Genomic DNA, 19392 nt, shown 5'->3' with positions numbered 1-19392 from the left:
GGCACGTGCCTATGTGGAGGACTACGACAGCGTGGCGCCGCTAAAGGTCTGTGCATAGCACGGGCCGCGCGCGGTGCGGAGGAGGCGGGGCGCCTTGTCGCCCTCGGGCGCACTCGGCAGGGGGCCGTTCCAGGCGCAGAGCCGGTCGTCGGTGGTGAGGTAGTTCGGCTGGATCGCCTCAAAGATCTTCTTCTTGGGATTCAGCTGCTCGAGCGGCTCCATCCCTTCGTAGCCCTCGACGTAGATCCGGTCGCCGACCTGCGAGTCGGCCGGGGGGCATACCGGCTCGATACCGCCGTCCTTGCCGTCCTTGGACGTGGCACAGAGGAGCATGCCGAAGCTCTTGATGCCGCGCATCGCGACGGGCTTCAGGTTGCAGATGCCGACCACCCAGCGGTCCTTCATCTGGTCAATCGGGACAAAGTGGACCAGGCCAGAGAGGATGGTGCGCGGCCCATCCGGCTCGCCAAAGTCGACCTGCTCGAGGTAGAGCGCGTCCGCATCGGGGTGGCGCTTGATGTCGACAATCTTGCCGACACGCATGTCGACCATCGACGGCAGCGGCGTCTCTGGCGCCGGTGCCGCCTTGGGGGCCTTTTCCTTCTTTTCCTTCTTTTCCTTCTTGGGCGCCGCGGCGGCGGCGGCGGCGGCCTCGCTCGGCTCCTTTGCCTCCTTTGCCTCCTTCGCCTCCTTCTTCTCCTTCTTCTCCTTGACCGGCGCCGCGCGCTGAATCGTGGGGAAGCCTTCAAACGCCGGCTCAAACGGCGTCACCGGGGGATCGAGCTGCGCACCGGCCGCCAGGTGCGACATGTGGGAAAAGTAGCGCACCAGCGACGGGTGCGCGTGCTGCGCGGCCGGCGGCAGCGTCGACACGACGTCGTACAGCGACGCAAAGAGCGAGTAGTCTGCCGCTGTCGGTGCGTTGCCGCTCAAAAACGTGCGCGAGGCAAGCTCGCGGTCCAGTGTCTGTCGCGTAAGCCTCTGCCAGTGCGCCCTACGCACCTCGAGACTGCCATTCATGCCCTCGACCTCGTCCAGCCAGCTGTTCGTGCGCTCCTTCTCGGCGTCTGTCGCGCCAAGCACCTCGGCCGGCGCCGTGGTGAGCGCCGCGAGCTCGTGCGCGTACGCACGCAGCGGGCCGGCGGTGTTCAGCGCCGCCAGCGCGCCCTTGTCACTCACAAGACGCGCGTACACTTCCGCGAGCAGCTGCCGCGAGCGCTGCGCCGTCATGGTCTATCGAAAAGGATTTTCACTTCGGCCGAACTATTCGAGCTCAAAGATCGCATCGTCCGTATCGTCGCGCGCAGGGAGCAGCGCAGGAGAGATGGGTGCGTGCGGCTGGCGCTCGCGGAAGGGATGGCCCATGCCCATCCGCCGGCCATCTTCCATGGGGCGCGCGCCGAACGACAGCGCGACGCGGTCGCCGACCATCGGCGAGCCAGCGCTCGGCGGCGAGCTCAGCGCGGCGAGGAAGGGCGACGCGTGCACGCTCTGTGCGCCCATGCGCCCCGGCATCGGCGTGCCTTGCGCGCCGACACGCCCGGGGACCGAGTAGTGGCCCATAGGCGCGGGCGGCGAAATGTCGTGCAGCGCACCAAAGTCGGGGCCGTGCGTGGGGAGGGATTGGGACGTGCTGCGGGGGCCGTGCGGCTCGCGCGTGCTGCGTGTACGCCGCTCGAGCTCGGCGGGCGTCAGCAGGTCGCTCAGGCTCGAGGGAAGAAAGTCCTCCGCGTGGCTGCTGTCCGCCAACGGGTCGTCGCGCGGCGCGCGCGTCCACGGCGCCTGGCTCGGCGTGGTGCCGAGCGCGCGTGCGCTGACGTCCACGTCGCTGTTCGTGTTGAAGAAGAGCGAGTGCGAGCCGGGGTAGGAAAAGGGGCTCGTGCCGAACGCGTGCGCCGCGTCGACCGCCGCGCGGTCTTCCCAGCCGCCTTTCTCGTCGGGGAGCGAGGCTTGGGGGGGGCTCGGCTCGTGCGGCTGCCGCGCGCTTTCGGGGATGAACACCGCGCCGGGCGCGGGCGGCGCGAGCGGCGTGCCGCGCACACGCGACCCGCTCGAGCTCCGTTTTTCCGTCGCGGGCTTCTCTTCGGCCTTTTGGCCGTGCTGCGCCGCGCGCTTGTTCTTGCGGTCCATGCTCATCGGCTGGCCGGGGAGGATGTGCGCCAGGGCACAGCGGTGCCCAAAGCGGCAGCTTCCTTTTAGGTACCATTGGCACACGGCCTTCGCCTGGCCCTCGCCCGGGAGCGTGTGCGCAAAGGGACACGCGTCGCCGGCGCTGCATCCATTGTTCCGGAAGAATTTGCACGGCACTTGGCCAAGCGCCTCCTTCTTTTTCGAGCTGAGCTTGGCGTTCGCAAGCGCGCTCCCGGCGTCGCCTTGCGGCGGCTCGTCGTGGTCGTCGCGGCGCGAGTCGCCGCCACGGCCGCGGCCGCCACGCTTGCGCCGCGAGGGCTCGGCGCGCACGAGGTGCGCGTCGAGCACAACAAACAGGGGGGGGAGCGTCGTCGCCTCCTCGCCGACCACGACCGGGATGGAGGCAAGCTCCGCCTCCGAAGCGCCGGGTCGGCCGCTCACACGCACCAGCTGGTGCGCCGCAAGGCCGGACGCGTCGGGCGGCGCGTGCGCAGGTGCGCGCTGTGCATCCCTCGCCTCGTCCAGGGACAAGGCGCTGCCCGAGACAAACAGGCTCTCTAGCGGCCCGAGCGCAGAAATGTGTGTGCGGCGCACGTCGAGCACATGTAGGCGCGGCAGCGCGGGCGGGATCTTGGCGTCCGGTGGCGGTGGCGCAAACACCGCGTCGGGGATGTCGTTTCCGTTCAGATCCAGCTCTTCCAGCACGGTCAGGGGGGAGAAGAGCTGCAGCGGCAGCGGCCCCTGGAGTGCATTCTCGCTCAAATCGAGGCGCCGCAGTTTCGTGGGAAAGGCAAGCACCTGGACCTCGCTCTCGCCCGCACGCACCAGCGCGCCGGTGCGCAGCTTGTTGCGGCTCAGGTCGAGGGTGCGCAGCGAGCGCAGTGGCGCCTCGACGTCGTGCGCCTCTTTTTCCGTCCAGAGCGCCTCGATCTGGTTGTGGCTCAGATCGAGGCTCGTCAGGCTCGCGAGGCCGAGCAGGCACGCGGGAAACGCCGCGAGCTGGTTGTGCGACAGGGTGATGGCCGTGAGGCTCTGTAGGCCCGCGAGCGCGCTCGGCAGGGCTGTGAGCTGATTGCTGTGCAGCTCGAGGCGTGTGAGGCCGATAAACTCGCCGACGCGCTCGTCGACGCTTTTCATGTCGTTGGCACCGAGCTGGAGGACGAGCAGGTCGCTGCGGTTGTACCACGGCTCGCGCTCCTCGTCCTCCGCGCGGGTGAACCACTCTGGGGCGTCGTCGTCGAGCAGATCAAAGAGCTCCTCCGGGCACCGCTCCAGCGACGGAAACCGCGACGCGAGGTTCACGCGGCCTGGGTCAGGATATCTACGCACCATTTCCGCACGCGCCACGCAGGATCTCCTCGAGCGGTTTCTGGAGCAGGACGGGCTCGCGCTCGCCCCACGCGCCACCTGCGGGCGCCTCGCTCCGTTTTTCTGGCGACCGGCTCACCTGTCGCCGCGCCGCGATCGCGGCTTTCACCGCCTGCGACATCTCGCCGCGCTCACTATGGTCGATAAGCGCTCGGACTCGCGCACGATGTGCCCGGCGTGGTCCCCGCTTACTAACGAAATGCACTCTATACCAATCGCGTGCGCTCGTGCCTCCATACGACCACGTGCGCATGCGCACGGAGCAGCTATCCACGGTAGAACTTGCTGGGGACAAACGGCATGCGTGCCACGGTCGCATCGCGCAGCTTGTTGCGCACGGACACCTTGACCGGCGTGTCGCGCTTATGGTAGCCGTTCTTGACGAGGGCCATGGCAATGTTCTTGCCGAGCGTCGGGGAGGGGATGCCCGACGTCACCTGGCCGATCTCCGTAGTGCCGTCCTCGGCATAGATTTTGCTGCCCTCTGTGGTTAGTTGGGGGTACGTACCGCGTGCGGGGGCGCCCGCCTCGACCAGCAGACCGATGCGGCGGCGGGGGGGACCCTCCTTGAGCTCGCGCAGGACGCGCTCCGCGCCGAGGAAGTCGGCGGCCGCGCGGCGGTCCTTGGCGACGGTCCACGCGAGCGCGCCTTCGACGGGCGACACGCTGGGGTCGAGGTCGTGGCCGTACAGGCACATGCCCGCCTCGAGACGCAGGCTGTCGCGCGCCGCGAGACCCGCGAGCTCGACCTCGGCGTCGGCGAGCAGCGCTTTGGCCACCGCCTCGGTCGACGCAGGGGGAATCGAGATCTCAAAGCCGTCCTCGCCGGTGTAGCCGCCGCGCGCGACGTGGCACTCGACCGTCTCGCCGCCAGGGAGCGACAGGGAGACAAACGCACTCTGGCCAAACACCAGCTTGCTCAGGTCAAAGTCAGCAGGCAGCAGCTTCGCGAGCACGCCCGCCGCCGAGGGGCCCTGCAGGGCGACCAGGCCCTGGTTCTCGAGCACCTCGTGCTTCGGCGCCTCGTTGTCCTTGCCGAACGCCTCGAGCTGCTCGGCAATGTACTTGAGGTCGTCCTCACGGCAGCCGGCGTTTGTCACGACGTAAAAGTCGTCGTCCGCGTGCTTGGTGATGATGAGGTCGTCCAGGATACCGCCCTCGGGGGAAAGCAGCACCGAGAGCGTCGAGTTGAACGGCGCCATCGACGTCAGCGACGCGGGCGTGATGCGCTGCAGGAACGCGGCGGCCGTGGGGCCGGTAAACTTGTGCTGCACCATGTGGCCCACGTCAAAGAGGCCCGCGTGCTCGCGCACATGCTTGTGCGAAGCCACCTGGCCGACCTTGCCGTAGCTCAGCGGCATGTCGTAGCCGCCGAACGGCACAATCTTCGCCTCGTTCTGCACGTGGAAGTCGTAGAGACCGGTGCGCGCCGCATAGCGCGCGGCAGCCACATGAAAGAGGCGGGGGGTCGAGATGCGCGCCGACGCAGCAACGCTGCGGGCGACCGTCGTACGCTTCAGAAGTTGGGCCATGATCGGGAGAAGCAGGGGTGAAATCGGGCGATCGGGCTTTTTGATTGCCACCATGACGGCGGAGTGGGACGCGCTGCGGACCCTGGCCAAGGTCGAGATCGGTGCAGCAGTCGCTACGCAGGCGTACGACTTGCTGGGACTCGTGTTTGGCGATCTGAAGCGCGCGAATGCGCCACCGGCGCCGTTGTCGGAAGCAGAGGCGTGCGAAGAAACGGTACACGTCGCCCAGTTCTGGCGCCATATGCGGTTCTGGCACCATGTGCAGGCCGTGCTCGTGGTCGGCGGCCTTCTTCTTTCTACGATTTCCATCGAGGACGGTGTCGAGGTGCGTGCGCAGGGAGGCGCGGTCCTCCTCGCCTACCTGCTCCTCCTGCCCATGGCCCTGCGCGCGCTCGCGCCGAGGTTCCGTGGCGCGTCGCGCTGGCGCGCCATCTGCTGCATATTTAGCATTGCATTCTTCATGTCGATCGGCGAGCTCTTTCGCTACGCGTTTGGCGCGCCTTTCTCGACAAGAGACTGGGCGCAGCTCGCCAACTTTGTGCTCCTCTTTTGCCTCAGCGGCTCGCTGCCAGGCCAGCCGGCGCGCATCGCGACCGGCGGAGGCGCACTCGCGCTGACGCTCGAAGATACCGAGCCTGAGGATGGCGAGGCGCTCCCGTCGACCGTGCCGGTCGCTGAGACGATGTCGATCGCCAACTCGCCTCTCGGCCAACTCTTTTTTGTGCACTTTTTGCGCCTCGTTCGCGCGACGCAGCGCCACGGTTTCTTGCGTGCGATCGACGTGCCGATCATGGGACACGCCATGCAGGCCGAGTCGCTCTCGGTCAAGGCGCGTATCCTTCTGCACCGCTTTCTCCCGGCCGCGTCTGCGGCGCTGTACCACGACGAGTCGCCCCGCGCGGCGCTCGCAGAGGCGCCGGCACGCATCGGCCTCTGGTCGCGCGAGACGCGCGGCCTGATGGCCGTCTTGTTCCTCGCGAATACCGGCTACTTTCTCATGATGTTTACGCTGACGATCGTGTCGGTGCTCTTTTACTATGCCCCGTCCTTCTTTGCGAACCGCATCTTTGCGGTGCTCGAGACGGAGGACAAGCTCGTGGAGCTTCCGATGGACACGCTGATGCGTGCACTCCCGTGGGTCCTTGGCCTGTTCCTCACGGTGATTATCAGCAGTACGGTCCAAGGGCAGCTCTGGTCGATTCTCGAAGCGCAGCTGAATGTGCGCATCACCACGCAGCTCTCGACGATGCTCTACGACAAGACGCTGAACCGCCGTAACGAGACGCGCGCGAACGAAGAGGGGCCGTCGAGCAGCAGCCAAGTGCTCACGCTCCACCTCGTCGATCTGAAGCGCGTCACGACGATGCTTTTCGACCTGTTCATGCTGATCAATGTGCCGTTTGAGCTGGCTCTCGGTGGGTACTTTGCGTACCGAATCCTCGGCGTGTCGGCGATTGTCGGCCTCGCCTCGACGCTCATTCTCATTCCATCGATCTCGATTGTGAGCAAGCGCTTCTCCCATGCAAACGAACAGCTGATGGCTGCGCGCGACAAGCGCATGGGGCTGCTGAACGAGTGCTTCCTGGGCATTCGCATGATCAAGTCGCAAGCGTGGGAACGCCGCTTTGACGAGCGTATCCAAAAGCCACGCACAGAAGAGCTCAACCAGCAGCGCTGGACATTCGTCCTCGAATCGTGCCTGAGCATCATTCTCGAAGTGAATCCTTTGCTCGTTACTGTTGTCGCCTTCTCGTACTATACGCTGGTCCTGCACGAAACGCTCACGCCCAAAATTGCGTTTACGTCGCTGGCCGTGTTTAGCGAGTTGCGCTGGACACTGACCATGCTTCCCTCTTCGCTCACCAACATCATGCAGGCGATGGTCTCGCTGCGCCGCATCTGCGAGTTTCTGCTGCGTGATCAGGTCGCCCCGTCGCCGACCGGCGGCGCGGACGAGCCGCCGAAAGACGCGCCGCGCCCCATTGTCGCCCTGGAAAATGCGACCGTTTCCTGGCCCGCCGAGGCCGGCGCGGCCAATGTCTTTACACTGCACGACCTCTCGGTCAAATTTGCGCCAGGCCGTAACTTGATTTGCGGCCGCGTCGGCACAGGCAAGTCGCTCCTGCTGCATGCACTCCTGCACGAGGCCGAGTTGCGCTCCGGGAATGTGGTATGCCCCCGCTCGCCATTCGACGGTATCCCTTTTGACACCGCGACGCGCGAGGCGGCGGTCGATGCTCTAAACACGGACCGCTGGTTGCGCCCTGATCTGGTGGCCTTTGCGCCGCAGACGCCGTACCTGATGAACACGACGCTGCGTGAAAACATCCTCTTTGGCCTGCCGCTCGGCAACGCCAAGCGCTACCAGGCGGTGCTCGAGGCGTGCTCGCTGCGTGGCGACCTGCAGCAGCTCGAGCACGGCGACATGACCGACGTGGGCGAGAATGGCACAGAGCTGTCCGGTGGTCAAAAAGCGCGCGTCGCCCTTGCGCGTGCGGTGTACTCGCGTGCGAGTGTCCTGCTCCTGGACGACGTGCTTTCGGCGGTCGATGCACACACCGCCAAGCACCTTGCCGAGCGCCTGCTGGCCGGTCCGCTGATCGAAGGGCGCACGCTGCTGCTCGTCTCGCACAATGTGCAGTTAGTCGGACCCCAGATGGACAAGGTCGTGTATCTCGATGACCGGCGTATTGCCTTTGACGGAAGTGGGCCCGAGTTCCTCAAGTCGACCCATTTTAACGGCCTGCTCGAGGCAAAGGAAGAGGATGAGGAGCCTTCCGAGAAGCAGCCGGAGGACGCCAAGCTCAGCGAACATGGTGGAAAAAGCCGCGCGATTGAGCACCGCGAGCGCGGTAGCATCGCGTGGCGAGTGTGGGAGGCGTATGTCCAAGCCAGCAGCGGCTGGCCGCTGTGCATCGTGACGATGCTCCTCTTTGCTGCCTCGAGTCTCTGGGACCTGGTGAACAACGCATGGCTGCGCGACTGGAGTGCGACGATCGGAAAGTCGACGCACGCGAGTGCGTGGTGGCTTTCGTGGTACGTGGTGCTGGTCGTGACCGGTATCTTGTTCGGCGTGCTGCGCTGGGTCGGGATCTACACCATGTCACTTCTTGCGTCGCGTAGGCTCTTTGACAAGATGCTCTGGCGCACGCTGCGTGCCCCGCTGCGTTTCCACGACATGATGACGCGCGGCCGCCTGCTGAACCGCTTTGGGCAGGACCTCGAGGTGCTCGACTCCAAATTTGCACGCGCGATTGCCGACGTGGTCATCCGCGTTACGCAGCTGCTGACGACATGCATTGCGTTATACATTGTGAGCGGCTGGCGCTTCGTTTTGGCCTTGCTCCTGCTCACGCCCCTATACACGACGCTGAGCAAGTGGTACATTGCGACTGCACGCGACTTGCAGCGCCTTACTTCAACCTCGCGCACGCTCGTCGTGAATTCGTTCGGAAACGCAGTGCATGGTGTTACTGTGCTGCGTGCGTTCGGTGCGCAGCAGCGCTTTACCAACGAGATGTATGCGGTGCTCGATAACAACAACCGCTACATCTGGTGGACGAACCAGGGCAGCCGCTGGATATCTCAAATGTTCAACTTGATCTCCTCAGTGCTCGTCCTTGGCTCTTGTCTGATGATTCTCCTTGAGCAAGACGTCGATGCGCCCGCCGCCGACTTTTCGATTACGTTCCTGATCGACCTCAACTTTAATATTCTGATCCTCATGCGCATGTACACGATTTTCCAGACGTCGGGCGTCGCCGTCGAACGTGTGTTTGAGTTTGCGGATACCATTGACCAGGAGGCCGCCGAGGTTTGCGAGCCGCGCCCGTCTGCCGACTGGCCGGAGCACGGCAAGATCGTCGTGCGCGACCTGTGCATGCGCTACGCGCCAGGCCTCCCTGACGTCTTGCGCCACGTCTCGTTCGAGGTGCAGCCGAGCACGAAGCTCGCCGTCGTCGGGCCGACCGGCAGTGGCAAGTCGACGCTGGCCAACGCGTTCCTGCGCTTTGTCGAGTCGCACGAGGGCTCCATTACAATCGACGGCGTGGACATTGCGCAAGTCGGCCTGACCGATCTGCGCTCGCGCCTGCAGATCGTGCCGCAGGACCCAGTGATTCTTTCGGGGTCGCTGCGCTCGGTGCTCGATGTGCTCGGCGAGTTTACCGACGAACAGCTCCTCGATGCACTGCGCACCGTGCACCTCGTCGACGGACCGTCGAGCCAGTTTGCTAACCTCGACTTTTCCATCGCAGAGAGCGGCACGAACCTGAGCCAGGGCCAGCGCCAGCTCCTCTGCCTCGCGCGAGCCATCCTGCGCCGCTCGCGTGTCGTGCTCTTTGACGAGGCGAGCAGCTCGATCGACTACGACACCGACATGCGCATCACCGAGGTTATCCACGAAGCCTTTTGCCACAGCAGTGTGCTTACGATTGCACACCGCCTGCGCTCGGTCATTGCCTACGACCAGGTGCTCTTCCTGGACAGGGGCAGCGTCGTGGAGATCGGCGAGCCGCATGTCCTGCTGCAGAACAAGCAGTCGCGCTTCTTCCAGCTCTGCCAGAGCGCAGGGCCGGCAGAACTTGCCTATCTGCTCGATGCAGCGGGCACTGCACGGAAGAAGCGGGCGCAGAACTAGGGTATATAGCTATAGGGTAAATTCGGCGCCACTCGTTGCAGCACTCACAACCTCGGCCATGTGCTGGATCAGCCGGACCTCGTCGGGGCCGACACGCAGACCACAGCGCAACAGCTCGGCCTCGGTAATCGGCCGCTGGCGGGTATGGACGGCAACAGGACGCGCACGCTGGCCGGGCGGCGTATACGCGTCGTGGGCGTACATCGGGCTCTGCGTGCCGACGCCGAGGATCAGCTGCAGCGCCGCGGCACGGTGCCGGTCGGTGGGCAGCGCGTCCCACGACTGCAGCGCACTCCGCAACGACTCGTTGACGTGGCCATGGGGGTGCAGTGGCGTGCACGGCGCAAGAATCGTGCGCAGCTTGTCATCTTTCGCGATCGCTTCGAGCTCGCTGGGGCGCAGCGGCTTGGGGTCCGCGCGACGCAGGGGGTCGTGGTACACGAGCGGATCAGGCTCAGGCGGCCACACGAGGTCGACGAGCGCACGCAGCGTCGGCGACGGAGGGCGGCCGCGGGGGGCGCCATGCAGCGGTACAATCTTTTGGCGCCGCTGAGCCTGCTCGGCCGCCTGGCCGGGCACGCGCTCGACAGGGAAGAGCATGTCGTTGTCTAGCACAAAACGGATGACTTGTCCGAGTGCGTCGACATGCTGCGCGATTTCATTCTCCAACAGGCTCCGCAGCAGCTCGGGAGCCTGGAACGGGTTGGATGGGGGGGGACGAGGTGCGATGCGGCGCACTTTTTGGGGCGCATCGCCGTGCGCGTGTCGGCACTGCTCGCCAAAGGTGCAGGTGCCCTGGAGGTAGAAACGGCAGAGGCGCGGCGCATCTGTCGGGCGCTCGGGTACAGGTATCTTGCTCGAGATGGCGTCGCGTTCAGGGTCCATGTCGGAGGAAGAAGAGTCTGTGCTCTCTTCCGACGAAGATCCCTCGTCGTCTTCGTCGTCCTCGTCGTCCTCGTCGTTCTCGTCGTCTTTGTCGTCTTTGTCCTCTGTTGCTTTGGTTTCTTCTGTATCTCCTTCCTCTTTTGCCTCTTTTCTCTCCATTTCCGCCTTCTCCCTCGCATTCTTCTCCTTGTCTGCAATCGTCAAGCGCCCACGCTGCCTGAGTGCCTCTTTTTCTTGCACGACCGCCGCGGTCGGAAACCGCTTTTTGCGCTGCTTGATCCACTCGGAAACGAGCTCCGGTGTATCCAAGCGAATATTGAGCCCCATGATCGTCGAGTCCGGTGGTCCGTCTGCGGCACGTACGCCACCCTTGCGCAGCCGTGCGAGGCGCTCGCGCTCCTCGGCTGCGCGCATCGGATCCTTCTTCCGGAGCTCGTCGATCCCCCCTGGAGGGTACACGAGATGGCGGTCGGCGCGGTGCAGCATAAGCTCGATCTCTGAGCTCGCCGTGAAAGGACATGTGCTCTTTTCCAGCAGCGTCGTGTCCATATTGCAGCGAAATACCGGCCCTGTCGGCGCACGACGCACAGCAGCCGGAATGCGCAGGACCGGCGGCGGCACTGCGCGCGCAGCCGGCGCCGCCGCTTTCACTTCCGGCTCCCTCTTCGCGACCTCGGTCGCCTTGATTTCCGGCTCGTCGGCAAAGTCACCGAGGTAGTTGCCGTACTCATCGTACCGCGGCACCTTTTTGCGCTTGCGCGCTTCGGCCATGGTGTGGAGGAGAAAAGTAGCTTACTAAGCATGGTATCGGGGCTACGGAGCGATGGCATCGGCCAGGGCGTTGGTCGCCGCGTCAGTGGCGGTGCTCGTAGCAGAGGACGGCGGTTTCTCATCCGGCTTCGTCTCGTTTTCGGTCGAAGAAGTCTGCGACTCAGACGCGGCAAGGAGGCGCAGCTCCTCGGCGTACATCTCCTGGACCGGCGCGCCGCCGAGCTTTTCCTCGAGCCACTCGAGGGCGCCGAGATCCATAATCACCTGGCGGTGCTGCAGTACCTGGTAGGCGTGCAGCTCACCCGGTTTCTTGGCGTGTTCTGCGCGCGGCTTGATATGAGGGGGAAGCGTGTGCAGCTGCAGGACTTCGATATCGGGCAGATTGCGCGCGGCAATCTCAAAGTTGCGCACGTAGCGCGCGTGGCGCTTGAGCTGCTCCTCGTCGTAAATCGGGTCTGATGCCGACGGGCGCGCGTCCGTGCGGCGGCCCTGTAGGAGGTTTTGGGGCTGGCGGGGCGCCGTAAGGAACAAGGCGCGGTTCCACCGCTTGTCGCTCAGCAGACGAGCGAGCTTGTTAGTCGACGTCGGCGGCGGCTGCCACGAGAGGCTCGGTACAATGTGCAGGGACCCTTCGCGCACGCGCGCGCTGAGCGCTGAGCGCAAAGCCAGCTCGCGGACCTTGCGCGGAAGTTCTGTGGCAAAGTCGCGCGGGCGCGGGCCGTGTGCAACGCCACCCTTGCGCAGCATCGGCGAGCCCGCGTCGCTGAGGCGGGCGTGACCCGTACCCTTTTGCGGGCGCAGACGGCGGCCCGAGAAAGCCACTTCCGAGCGGGACTTGGTCGACGCCGTGCCGCTGCGCAGGGCGTCGAGGTAGTACACCGTCGCAAGGTGCATCGCGTTTTGGTGCGGCGGAGTGTTGAAGACGTGCGACGAGAGCGGCACGTACTGGTGCGCGTCTTCGCCCTCTGGCTTGGTCGCCTTGTCGAGGTAGCTGAGGCGCATGTGCACGATCGGCTCCGTGCGCTCCAGCGCGAAAAAGTCAGAAGGGTGCGACGCCGCCTTTTCTAATGCTTCGCCAGCGCGCGCCGACGTATGCAGCGCGCGCGGCATGCCGTGCAGCAGCGCGCCTGCGCTCCGCACCACCCGGCCCAGCATCGTCGTTCTGACCACGCTGGTGCGCCGCGACGACCTTCTTCGGCCGAAATTAGTCAGCACCTGAAACTGTACGATTCGAATCCTGTCACGTGCGAAGGCGCGCGCTTCGAAAAGGCAGCAGCCGCCGGGCCTTTCTCATCATCACCTCACATCAAGGTGCGTACGGCGCGCTGAGCGTCACTAACCGTGCAGATGTCTGAATCGAAGGGTGCCGCGCCGTTCGTTTCGTGCTTCGGCAAGAAGAAGACCGCGACGGCCGTCGCTCACGCTAAGGAGGGCAAGGGCCAGCTCCGCCTCAACGGCCAGCCCCTCGCTCTGATCCAGCCCGAGACGCTGCGCATCAAGGCCTTTGAGCCGATCCTCGTTGTGGGTGAGGACAAGTTCGCCAACGTCGACATCCGCATCCGTGTCTCGGGTGGTGGTCACACCTCGCAGGTGTACGCGATCCGCCAGGCGATCGCCAAGGCGCTCGTTGCGTACTACGCCAAGTACTACGACGCTGCCTCGGCTCTCGAGCTCCGCCAGCTCTTCATCTCGTACGACCGCACCCTCCTGATTGCCGACCCGCGTCGCTGCGAGCCCAAGAAGTTCGGTGGTCGTGGTGCCCGCGCGCGCCGCCAGAAGTCGTACCGTTAAATCCTGGTCGCTTGGCGATGCAGTGCTTGGGACGTATGGCTTGTCACGCTACCTTGCTATATGGAGTCGTATGCTCTGTAACCTACTCACTCTACCTGGCTTGTGCCTAGTGGATAAAAGCCTCGCATGAGGAGCAATATATGCCTTTACCCTATTTGTGTGCGTATGAAGAAGAAAATAAAAGGGGACGACGATGTGTTGAGTGTGTGGTAGGCGTGTGTGAATTGGGGTGATCAGAAAGGGGATGCTGCACTATGGATAGACGCGGTGCATCCGGGTCCACTGGAGCACTGGAGCACGGTGCGACTCCGACATCATGCACAATGCAACCGCGGTCGACTCCCCGTCTCTTGTTCTACTACTCTCTACGTAGCCTCCGTCCGTGGCCTTGCCGACTGCAGCTCTTGCAGACGCTCTGCGAGCCGCTGCGACTCGGTAACAATCACCGCCTCGTTCACCCACGGGCCGTGGAACGTGTCGGCGTGTCGCATCTCTTCCGCACTAAAGTCGGTCACCGACCCTGCCGTGCCGTCTGCGCCACGTCCGCCGTGCGAGGTGCCAAGCAGGGTATCCAAGTCGCGCGCCTGGCTCGCGATCCATGTGTGCAGGTGCTGCTGCGGATCCTTGGCGAACGACGTAAAGAACTGACGTGCGGCCGAGCGGTTGCGGATCGTCAGCGCGGCCTGCGCGATCTGCTCGTCGAGCGCCGCAATCTCGTTGCTCGTCGAAGAGTTCGCGTCGAAGCGCGCGAGCACGTTGTGCTGGCGCGTGCGCACCGCCCAGTCGTCCATCTCGAGCTCGATATCAAACGCGGTCGGATGGCGGTGCTCGGCCTTGTCGGTATGCACGTAGTACTCCAGCACGATCGGCTGTGGGGGATGCAGAAAACGGTGCAGGACCTCGGGTATGTGGTGGAAGTTGATCGTCGGCGTGCGGAAGAGCGCCTGGAGCGGCGCGTCGAGGCGCACGACGCGGTGGTCGTTTTCGTCCAACAGACGGTGCGTCTTGATGTAGCCCCACAGCGCATTCAGGACGCCTGCACGCGTCTCTTCCTGTACGTCGAGCAGCTGCGCAAGCGGCTGGGCGACCGAGTAGCGCTCCGGCACATACAGGGGGTAGAGCACAATCTTGGCCTTGACCGGCACGCTGCCGGTGCGCTTGATCTCGAAGCCGTCGAGTGCGGGCTCTGCCGAGTGGATCAGCGGGTGCTCGGTGGCGGTGCTGCCACCGGTGCCCGGCACTGGCGGCTGCGGCGCAACCGACGGCGCAGGACGGTGCCACTCGACCACGTCGCCCTGGCCGCCATCGGGGTACAGATTCGGGTCGCGGACAAACTCCACGACGCACGACCTGATCAGGTTGCTAAACTTGTGCGCGCCAATACGGCTCGCAGTCGCCTGTGCCGAGAGTGCGGCACCGGCACGCGAGCGGAAACTGGGGTCGAGCAGGCGCCCCTCGATACGCATCGTCCACGACGGGACCTCTTCCTGCGACGACTCCTTCTTCTTGGTATCCACCTCGTCGTCCAGGTCCTCGGCAGCCTCCTCCTTGTTCTTTTCCAGCTGGAAGGGCTGGTTCGCACATGTGTTGCTCAAAAAGATGCGCAGCGTGCGCTTCACTTTCGGCGGCTTGCCCATCGATTCCATGAGCTCGGCGCGCTTGCGCGCAATCGTCCAGTCGAGATTGCGCTCGATGCGCTGCAGATCCGCATACAGCGCACTCTCCTTGACCTGGCGCTTGAGCGACGGGGGGAGGCTGCGGTCCGTCGGCCGGTCGCGCTTCGTGCCACGGAACCCCTCACCGACAAGGATATCGTAGTGGTTGCGCGTGCGGATCCGCTGCGCCTGCTGCTGGGCCTGTTGTGCCTGTTGTGCCTGCTGTGCCTGCTGTGCCTGCTGGACTTGTTGGGCCGGCGCGGCTTGTCCGCGCGCGTACGCGCCTTGCATGCCCGCACCGTTCGAGTACATCGCGTCGCGTCGTCAAGCGTCGGCCGGGTGGGGGGATAAGAGGAAATATTTGTGGCCCCACCGCCTCCACCCTTCCCCATGTCGCACCAAACGCCCGAGAGGAGGGAGCTGGACGCCACGTCGCCTGACGCTGCTGTGCGTCCGATCCAGACGAAGCTTGTGCTGCTGGGCGAGGCTGCTGTCGGAAAGACGTCCGTCGTGCACCGGTTTGTGCAGGATGACTTCCAGGAGAACCGCGAGCCGACGATCGGCGCGGCGTTCCTCACGCAGCGCTGCCGCCTCGAGGACCGCCTGGTGAAATTCGAGATCTGGGATACGGCGGGTCAGGAGCGCTTCCACAGCCTTGCGCCTATGTACTACCGCAATGCGCAGGCGAGTGCGGTGGTCTACGATGTGACCAAAGCGTCCTCCTTTGAGAAGGCCAAGCTCTGGGTCAAGGAGCTGCAGCGCCAGGCGAGCCCGCAGATCGTCATTGCGCTCGTCGGCAACAAGATCGACCTGATTACAGAGGATGGGGACGAGTCTTCCGAGGCGCCGGTCGAGCGGGAGGTCGAGCGGGCGGATGCGCAGCAGTACGCCCAAGAGAATGGCCTCCTCTTTTTCGAGACGAGTGCCAAGACTGGCGAGCATGTCCTGGAAGTCTTTACCGAGATTGGTACGTATCCTTGCTAACCCAGCGAAACACATCCCCCTCGATCAGGTCAAGCCTAGTGCCGCGGCCCCCGGCGGGGCACGCAGCGAGGTGGTCAATGTCCAACCGGCACAGAGCACGGGCGCACCGAGTTTGGGCGGCTGCTGTTAAATAGTGTGCCAATCTTTATTGTATAGATTGACGGAGCTACGGCAAGGGAGCGACTAGTGGACGAAAGCGAGCCATCGGCCAACTGGTCGCTATGGGGCCATGCGGTTCGGAATTTATCCCGAGCCACCCTTGTAGACCTTGCCGAAGACGACCTGCTGGAGGTGGTCGTAGCCCGAGATGGTACCGGCAGCGGCGATACCACGGAGAATGTTGGCACCGGCACCCTTGAAGAGCGACTTGGTACCCTCGGTGGCCACGATCGAGCGGGCAGCGTCGAACATGTTCTTGTAGTGCACCTTACCACCCGAGGTCATCATCATGCGGCGACGGATGGTGTCGAGCGGGTACGAGGCAAGACCAGCCGAAGTAGTAACAACCCAACCAAGCAGGAACGAGGCAAGGAAGTTCTTCGAGAGGTCACCGGGCAGGACAACGGGCTTGAGCGAGTCGTAGAGACCGAAGTAGAGACCGCGGTACACAATGATACCAACGACCGAAGGAATGAAACCACGGTAGAGACCGGCGATACCGTCCGAGGCGATGGTCTTGCGGTACACGTCAATGAGACCGTTGAACTGGCGCTCACCGCCGCCCTTGGCAGCCGACTTGGCGTCGTTAGCGAGACGGGTACGGGCGTAGTCGAGCGAGTAGACGAAGAGGAGCGACGAGGCACCAGCAGCACCACCCGAGGCAAGGTTGGCACCGAGCTTCTTGATGTAAGCAGCAGACTTGGGCACCGCGAACATCGACTTGAAGTAGTCCTTGAAGGCGAAGTTCAGAGCCTGGGTAGGGAAGTAACGGATGACGTTGGCAGTGTTACCGCGCCAGAGGGAGGCGAGACCCTCGCTCTGGTAGGTGCGGACAAAGCAGTCACCGATACCCCTGTAGGGGGAGGCGAGACGGCCCTGCTTGATCATCTCATCCTGGTTCTGGATGAGGAGCTTCACACGCTCAATGGGGGCAGCAGCCGTCTTCGAGACGGCGGCGGAGACACCGCCCATCATGAAGTCGGTCGCGAAACCCGTAAGAGACTTCGATTGCTTAGCGTCAGACATCTAGTGTTAGTATGCTTCACTCGGCGGGAACCTACTTTGTCAAGCAGGAAGAAGGGGTAGGGTAAGAAGGTTGGCGCGCCTGACCATTTTTAACCCGCGCTGCGGATCGGACCCGGTCCCCTGCGCGCTGGGCCCCTGGCGTCCCGAAAATTGGCCGCGGCACCGCTGTTCTGCCGCACGCCCGCCCTAAATGCATGCGAGTCGGGCATTTTCGGCTACAATTGGACAAATGGCTCGCGGCCCTATGTGCTGGCACATCTACGTGGCTTCAGCGTGCAGCCGCTGCAGGTCGCACGTGGGTATTTGCAAACGGACCGGAAGCTAATCACGTGAACTTCAACACGACCACCGCGTGGAGGAGCTGCGCGTCGGCGACGCTTTGGGCATCGTCCGTCAGAGGGCGGGGGGGGAAGGAGGTCTGCAGCGTATAGGATTGACCAGCGACTTCGGGGCGGTGGCTGGGTTAGTAGAGATACGTACGCATTGATGTAGCGCCGAAGATCGCCGACCGTATGCGTCGTGTTGAGCTTCGCAATCAGGCGCTGGCCATCGCTCAGACGCACTTGGATCTGCGTCGTAGGCTCCGAGTCGTTCACCACCGGCGCGTCCGAGGGGGGGGGCAGGAGGCGCAGCGGAGCGCGGGGGGGCCGCGACGGCGGGCGCAGGGGCGCCGAGGCGGTTGCCCGAGCCGCCGAAAGGCTGCGCAGGCGGCGGGGGCGGAGGGACATACTTTTCGTGCGTGCGCCGCGCGACCATCAGCTCGACCGGCTGGCCAAAGCGCACATTCAGCAAGCTGAGTGGCGCACGGCCCGAGTTGATCGCCTGCAGCGTCTCCTGGTTCGCAGGGTCGTCGTAGCGCATCAACGGGCCGTCCTCAATCGAGAAACCGTCCTGCCAAAAGGTGAGGTGGCGCACGGCCGGCTCCTCGCTCGAGTCCTCCTCCTCGTCCTCCACGGGTGGCGGAGCCTCCTCGCCGACCGTAGCGCCGCCGATCGAGTGGCCGCGGCCAGTAAAGGCACGCGACGAGCCGCCTTGGAGGTCCACCGGCTGCTCCGCATGCCCGTGCGCGGTGGCGGCCTTGGACAGGATATCGCTCACGAGGCTGTTGTCGTCGCCTCCGCGGCGCGCCTCAGGGTTCTCGACATTGAGGCCACTGCGCTCGCCGCCCGCAAAGAGGTTCACAGGGTCGCGGTCGTCCGGCTCCTCGTCGGCGCTGTGGCCACGCAGGTCGCTGAACGTCATGATGCCGCCACCCCGCGCGCGCGCAGGCTGCGCAGCGGGCTTGGTACTCGGCCACGGCGCATCTTCCGCCGCCGGCGCGCCGCCGAGCGTCCGCGGGCCGCTCGGCGCGGCGGCAGGCGCGGCTGCAGCCGCAGGCGCAGCGGGCACGGACGCCGCAGCGTCGTCCTCGGCGCTATCAAAGAACGAGGCGACGGCGGTCGACACGTCGCCGTTCGCCGATTCGACGTACGAGCTGCGTTAGATAGGGCACGTACCGCGCAACCTCCGGCGCAGCGCCGGTAATGTTCACAAACTGGGCAATGGTGTCGTCCATACCTTCTTTCCTCGCGCCGCGCACGGGTCGTTTAGGTGATCGGGGAATTATGTCTTTGCAGGATTTCCGAGCCGCCCCTTGCTGTCGACCATTGCCATGACCGCGGACTCGCACGTGTTCCACCAACGGTCGCCTGTGGGCGACGCCTTCAACGCCGGCTCGGCTGGTGCCGTGGTGGGCTTGCTGGTGAGCGCTGTGCAGAACAGTCTCCAGAAGCACCATGCCGGCGCGATGGGTATCTTCACCCGGACGGGCGGCACGATTGCCCTGTTTAGTATGTCGCCTGGCTAACCCAGCTATGATCGGTGGTGCCTTTGCGTACACGGACGCCTTCACAGCAAACTCCCGCCGCAAGGAAGACGGCTGGAACGGCGCTGCGGGCGGCTGCGCCGCCGGCCTTGTCGTCGGCGCTGCTTGTACGTACCCAAACTTACCCAGCGCGCTCTGTTCCGCTGATGGCCGGCTCGTGTGTGGGTATGGGCGGCATTCTCGGCACGTTCCAGGCGGCCGGATCGACTATGCTGAACGAGAAGCTCATCAGGCCCAAGCCGCTCGAGAAGCTCGACCCCGAGAGCCCTCTGCTGGGTTCTTCGCAGGAGAGGCGGGCGCACTTCTTCAAGGTGCGTGGTGTCGACTAACGCAGAAGCCGCAGGCAGATGAGTAGAGCGAATCTCGGATACCGATCGCTTAAGGAAGCACGACAAAGGGGTGAATTCGGGGTCAAAAGAACGGCGGCTAGGACGCGGCGTTGGTCCTAGCGTCGCGCAGACATGCTCTATAGATGCGCCAGAGGGCGTAGGGACAGGTCACATAGATGCGCCGCGCGCCTGAGTGCGCGCAAGCCGCTCGGTCGAAGCATCCGTCGCTGGGCGTTTCAGCCAGTCACGCCCGATGCTT

At 64.5% G+C, this 19392-nt stretch overlaps 12 protein-coding genes across 12 annotated transcripts; 4 read left to right on the top strand and 8 right to left on the bottom strand.

The window, feature by feature from the left end:
- Positions 1-21: 21 nt before the first annotated feature.
- ARC1 (G4 quadruplex nucleic acid binding protein) lies at positions 22-1230 on the bottom strand (the record flags this gene model as incomplete). Its single annotated transcript, XM_060267533.1, has 2 exons — positions 22-966; positions 1003-1230. The coding sequence occupies 2 exons, from the start codon at positions 1228-1230 to the stop codon at positions 22-24; spliced, it is 1173 nt and encodes a 390-aa protein (XP_060123516.1).
- A 33-nt stretch (positions 1231-1263) lies between these two features.
- MJAP1_003606 (uncharacterized protein) lies at positions 1264-3619 on the bottom strand (the record flags this gene model as incomplete). The annotated part of the gene is made up of 2 exons (XM_060267532.1): positions 1264-3437; positions 3460-3619. The coding sequence occupies 2 exons, from the start codon at positions 3617-3619 to the stop codon at positions 1264-1266; spliced, it is 2334 nt and encodes a 777-aa protein (XP_060123515.1).
- A 145-nt stretch (positions 3620-3764) lies between these two features.
- On the bottom strand, positions 3765-5030 carry GCV1 (aminomethyltransferase; the record flags this gene model as incomplete). The annotated part of the gene is made up of 2 exons (XM_060267531.1): positions 3765-3982; positions 4007-5030. 2 exons carry the CDS (start codon positions 5028-5030, stop codon positions 3765-3767), a joined length of 1242 nt encoding a protein of 413 aa, XP_060123514.1.
- A 52-nt stretch (positions 5031-5082) lies between these two features.
- Positions 5083-9669, top strand: MJAP1_003604 (uncharacterized protein; the record flags this gene model as incomplete). The annotated part of the gene is made up of 1 exon (XM_060267530.1): positions 5083-9669. One exon carries the CDS (start codon positions 5083-5085, stop codon positions 9667-9669), a length of 4587 nt encoding a protein of 1528 aa, XP_060123513.1.
- A 9-nt stretch (positions 9670-9678) lies between these two features.
- On the bottom strand, positions 9679-11325 carry MJAP1_003603 (uncharacterized protein; the record flags this gene model as incomplete). The annotated part of the gene is made up of 1 exon (XM_060267529.1): positions 9679-11325. One exon carries the CDS (start codon positions 11323-11325, stop codon positions 9679-9681), a length of 1647 nt encoding a protein of 548 aa, XP_060123512.1.
- Positions 11326-11367: 42 nt separating this feature from the next.
- On the bottom strand, positions 11368-12480 carry yml6 (54S ribosomal protein yml6, mitochondrial; the record flags this gene model as incomplete). The annotated part of the gene is made up of 1 exon (XM_060267528.1): positions 11368-12480. One exon carries the CDS (start codon positions 12478-12480, stop codon positions 11368-11370), a length of 1113 nt encoding a protein of 370 aa, XP_060123511.1.
- Positions 12481-12672: 192 nt separating this feature from the next.
- Positions 12673-13116, top strand: RPS16 (40S ribosomal protein S16; the record flags this gene model as incomplete). The annotated part of the gene is made up of 1 exon (XM_060267527.1): positions 12673-13116. The coding sequence occupies one exon, from the start codon at positions 12673-12675 to the stop codon at positions 13114-13116; it is 444 nt and encodes a 147-aa protein (XP_060123510.1).
- A 365-nt stretch (positions 13117-13481) lies between these two features.
- On the bottom strand, positions 13482-15083 carry ssr3 (non-specific serine/threonine protein kinase; the record flags this gene model as incomplete). Its single annotated transcript, XM_060267526.1, has 1 exon — positions 13482-15083. One exon carries the CDS (start codon positions 15081-15083, stop codon positions 13482-13484), a length of 1602 nt encoding a protein of 533 aa, XP_060123509.1.
- Positions 15084-15161: 78 nt separating this feature from the next.
- Positions 15162-15885, top strand: VPS21 (Vacuolar protein sorting-associated protein 21; the record flags this gene model as incomplete). The annotated part of the gene is made up of 2 exons (XM_060267525.1): positions 15162-15738; positions 15761-15885. The coding sequence occupies 2 exons, from the start codon at positions 15162-15164 to the stop codon at positions 15883-15885; spliced, it is 702 nt and encodes a 233-aa protein (XP_060123508.1).
- A 113-nt stretch (positions 15886-15998) lies between these two features.
- MJAP1_003598 (uncharacterized protein) lies at positions 15999-17149 on the bottom strand (the record flags this gene model as incomplete). Its single annotated transcript, XM_060267524.1, has 2 exons — positions 15999-16916; positions 17120-17149. The coding sequence occupies 2 exons, from the start codon at positions 17147-17149 to the stop codon at positions 15999-16001; spliced, it is 948 nt and encodes a 315-aa protein (XP_060123507.1).
- Positions 17150-17265: 116 nt separating this feature from the next.
- On the bottom strand, positions 17266-18495 carry SHP1 (protein phosphatase regulator; the record flags this gene model as incomplete). The annotated part of the gene is made up of 4 exons (XM_060267523.1): positions 17266-17398; positions 17421-17639; positions 17671-18414; positions 18437-18495. The coding sequence occupies 4 exons, from the start codon at positions 18493-18495 to the stop codon at positions 17266-17268; spliced, it is 1155 nt and encodes a 384-aa protein (XP_060123506.1).
- A 96-nt stretch (positions 18496-18591) lies between these two features.
- On the top strand, positions 18592-19133 carry MJAP1_003596 (uncharacterized protein; the record flags this gene model as incomplete). The annotated part of the gene is made up of 3 exons (XM_060267522.1): positions 18592-18769; positions 18792-18911; positions 18934-19133. 3 exons carry the CDS (start codon positions 18592-18594, stop codon positions 19131-19133), a joined length of 498 nt encoding a protein of 165 aa, XP_060123505.1.
- Positions 19134-19392: the final 259 nt, after the last annotated feature.

The sequence above is a fragment of the Malassezia japonica genome, chromosome 7 (genome assembly GCF_029542785.1).
Source record: "Malassezia japonica chromosome 7, complete sequence".
Classification (NCBI taxonomy): domain Eukaryota; kingdom Fungi; phylum Basidiomycota; class Malasseziomycetes; order Malasseziales; family Malasseziaceae; genus Malassezia; species Malassezia japonica.
Note: the sequence above shows the minus strand (reverse complement) of the source record. Positions and strands in the feature narration are given on the sequence as shown.